Source organism: Cynoglossus semilaevis, chromosome W, assembly GCF_000523025.1.
Source record: "Cynoglossus semilaevis isolate Cse_v1.0 chromosome W, Cse_v1.0, whole genome shotgun sequence".
Lineage (NCBI taxonomy): Eukaryota > Metazoa > Chordata > Actinopteri > Pleuronectiformes > Cynoglossidae > Cynoglossus > Cynoglossus semilaevis.
Window position 1 is genome coordinate 2,266,244 of NC_024327.1, and position 3,045 is coordinate 2,269,288.

The 3,045-nt window shown below is 44.2% G+C and overlaps 1 protein-coding gene across 1 annotated transcript in view; it reads left to right on the forward strand.

The window, feature by feature from the left end:
* The window catches only part of LOC103396940 (transmembrane protein 8B-like), a 69,090-nt gene extending 67,042 nt beyond the window's left edge, over positions 1-2,048 (forward strand). The window contains exon 13 of the mRNA XM_008335184.3: positions 1,229-2,048. Within this exon, the coding sequence (XP_008333406.2) occupies positions 1,229-1,564 (336 nt within the window). The 3' untranslated portion in view covers positions 1,565-2,048. The remainder of the gene's footprint in view (positions 1-1,228) is intronic.
* Positions 2,049-3,045: the final 997 nt, after the last annotated feature.

Consider the following 3,045-nt stretch of genomic DNA (forward strand, 5'->3'; position numbering starts at 1 on the left):
TGGTTGTCCAGGGATTGGGCCGTCGTGGTCTCCGCCCACAACCGCCACCCAAATCACAAGGCACCGGCCCCTTGTGGGCCTTCCTGCGGGTGGTGGGCCCACTGGAAAGCGGACTCACGTCGCTTGTTCGGGCTGAGCCCGGCCGAGTCCCGTGAGCAAGGACCCGGCCACCAGGCGCTCGCCTGCGAGCCCCAACCCCGGGCCTGGCTCCAGAGTGGGGCCCCGGTGACGCCAATCCGGGCGACGTGATTGAGTGTGTACAGTAGGATTTGTTTCTCCATTAAACCACTAAACGCATTGAAATACGTAAAGTGGATAGTGATGAGGAATGTAAAACATCCATTAGTTAAATATTAAAATAATGACCAGCTGATGCGGACGACTTCAGCTGTCACCAGTCTGTAGTTCCCCGCAGTGCTGTTGTTCTCTGCTTCCTGATGCCAGACATTTTCAGTAGAAGACTGATCTTATTAGCATCCTCTTGTGCTCCAGTCCTCAACACTCTTTTACATTATTAAAAACAGCAGATGTTGAAAATCCTAATGTCTTCGCTAAGGGCGCCAACTATGTGGTTCTTCTGGGAATCCTGGGTTCAATTCCCAGAGGAATCACATAGTTGGCTCCTCCAAGGGGGGGGCCTGTTGCAGCAGATCTGCTGTTAACACAACAATTCCCCCAGTGTGGGATCAATAAAGTCAATATAACTAAAACATTAAAAACAAAAACAAAAAAAAACTTCCACTGACATTGTTTCATCTTGACACCAAGTCGTGGGGCGGGGCACAACTTAGGTTGTGAATAGAGAATCTTTGGTCAATGCTCTTTTTATACACAGTCCTGGTTCCCAGACATCAAACAGAGTCCTTAAGTATTTGGCTAACTAGAAAAGTATCATAGCAATTTATCTAGCAATTTTTTAGAAACTAAAAATCATAATTGTCTCAATGCATTAAAAAAACATATTTTTCCTGCAAGTTCAATCAATCAAAAAATCAAGTGGATCTTCACTATATCTGTTCATTCTATAAATATATTTTAAACTAATGTTATCAGTCATTCTTAGTTGCGGTTTCATGTCACAACAGTTAGTTTTGTGACATGAAAGTAATTTTCAAATCTGAAAACCATTATTTTTTTTTTCAGATTTACAAATGGAAAATATTAAAGGATTTTTAGCCTGTTGAAGTTGAATCCGGCAGTGTCACATGTTTGTTGTCTTTGTTGTCAGACGATGCGCACCATCCGCCGTCGCCAATGCTACCCTCCCACCTGGAAACGCTGGGTATTCTTCCTTTTCCCCGGCACCATGATCGCCATATCCGCCGTGGCCCTCTACGCCTTCGTGGAGACGGAGGAGAACTACTTCTACATCCACAGCATCTGGCACATACTGATCGCAGGCAGCGTGGGCTTCCTGCTGCCGCCTCGCGCCAAACCCGACGCCAAGGTGACCCCGCTGAAGCGGAAGCGGGGCTGCGGCTATCAGCTGTGCGTGAACGAGCACGAGGAGCTGGGCCTGGTGGACCCTGGCATTATCTCCATCAACAGCATCTGTACCAGCTGATGAACTCCTGGCCTTTGATCCTTAGAGACACTTAATTGCCTTCCGTAATTTAGGAAAACTCACAACGGGAAATTAAGCCACAGAACTTGACAAAGCTATGTAAATACTTTAATGCTACAAGAGAATTGTTTTTTTGTTTTTTGTTTTTTTTTTTTCGTTGTTAAATATCATGGTACTTACTATCAACTGTAATTATTATTTTTATTGTTATCTACAGTTAAAGTTGTTCTGATAAATTGTGGGTGTACAGTGACCAGCTGTTTTGTGTGAATATATATTTAAAGTCCGAGCTGAAACTGCTATCTGATGGTGACTGTAAAACTGCTTTGTTTGGTTATTTATTGGTGTCCTGGCAAACAGGCAATACATTTTTATTGGTAAGGCGGAGGTCAAGGAGGGCATCAAAGGGTCTGGCGTGTGGGGGTGGGGGGGCATTTACCAAAGGGCACGGCTTTTTTCCTGAAATTCTTTCTGAACATACTGCTTTTACACAATCTCGCTGATTGTACTTGGGAACTATTCCAAAGTCCAGCTGCCTTTTGGGGGGGGGGGGGGGGGGGGGGGGCAGAAGGGCAGGGCTTCAAAGACCTCACTTTCTTGTTTTTCTCTGTAAGGACCCGTGTGACACTCTCTTCATAAACAATAAATGTTTTCTTTCCTCGCCTCTTTCTTTCCTCGCCTCCGTATCACTTCTCGTTCCTTAATCTTTCAGTGCAACTGGTTAAAAAAACCTCTCTACGACGACGGTAAACGGCAATTCCCGGGCCCTAATGGAAGCCAGTAGCGCTCCAGAGAGTAAGATGAGATGAGATGTTAGCCGCGCCTCACACAAGAATAGAACAAGAGATAAATAATTCTACGATGGGGGGGGGGGCAACGGAGCATACTAATGTCCAACCTCCCCTGCCTCAGAGAAGAGAACAGAGGCAGAGTTTTAGGACTCTTTATTAGAAGTAACCTTGGTATTTATCATTGGCTGTAGACCAGGCTAAGGTTAAAGGCTCTTTTCATCGTATCGTACCAGAGGAGAAGAGATACGCTGTACTGTTGTGGTGTTTAGAGCTGCTGCCTCACAGCAAGAACATCACGCGTTCATGCCGTTTTGTGTGACGTTTCAGTGATCTCTTCATATATAGGTGGGTTTTTTTTTGAGTCATCTGCAATACTCATCTGTACATAAAATATTTTTTTTTTACCTTCGATGGAATGGCAAACAAACATTTTTTTTGTGGAATTTTAGGGACGTCTTTGTCAAAAGGTCACGACCTGCTTCTTGGTCGTGTCGAAAGACTGAAATCCAGAAATCATTGTATTGTGTTTGTGTAATTGGGTTGTGTCTGTTCCTAGTCTGTTCCTGGTCAAGTCTGTTGCTGTGCTCAGCTCTGAAAAAAAAGGTAATTTAATCATTAAAATACTACATACAATAGTACAACAGAGCAAATGAGTACAGTTAATGAATTATTTTTCTTTCGGCTTTGTCC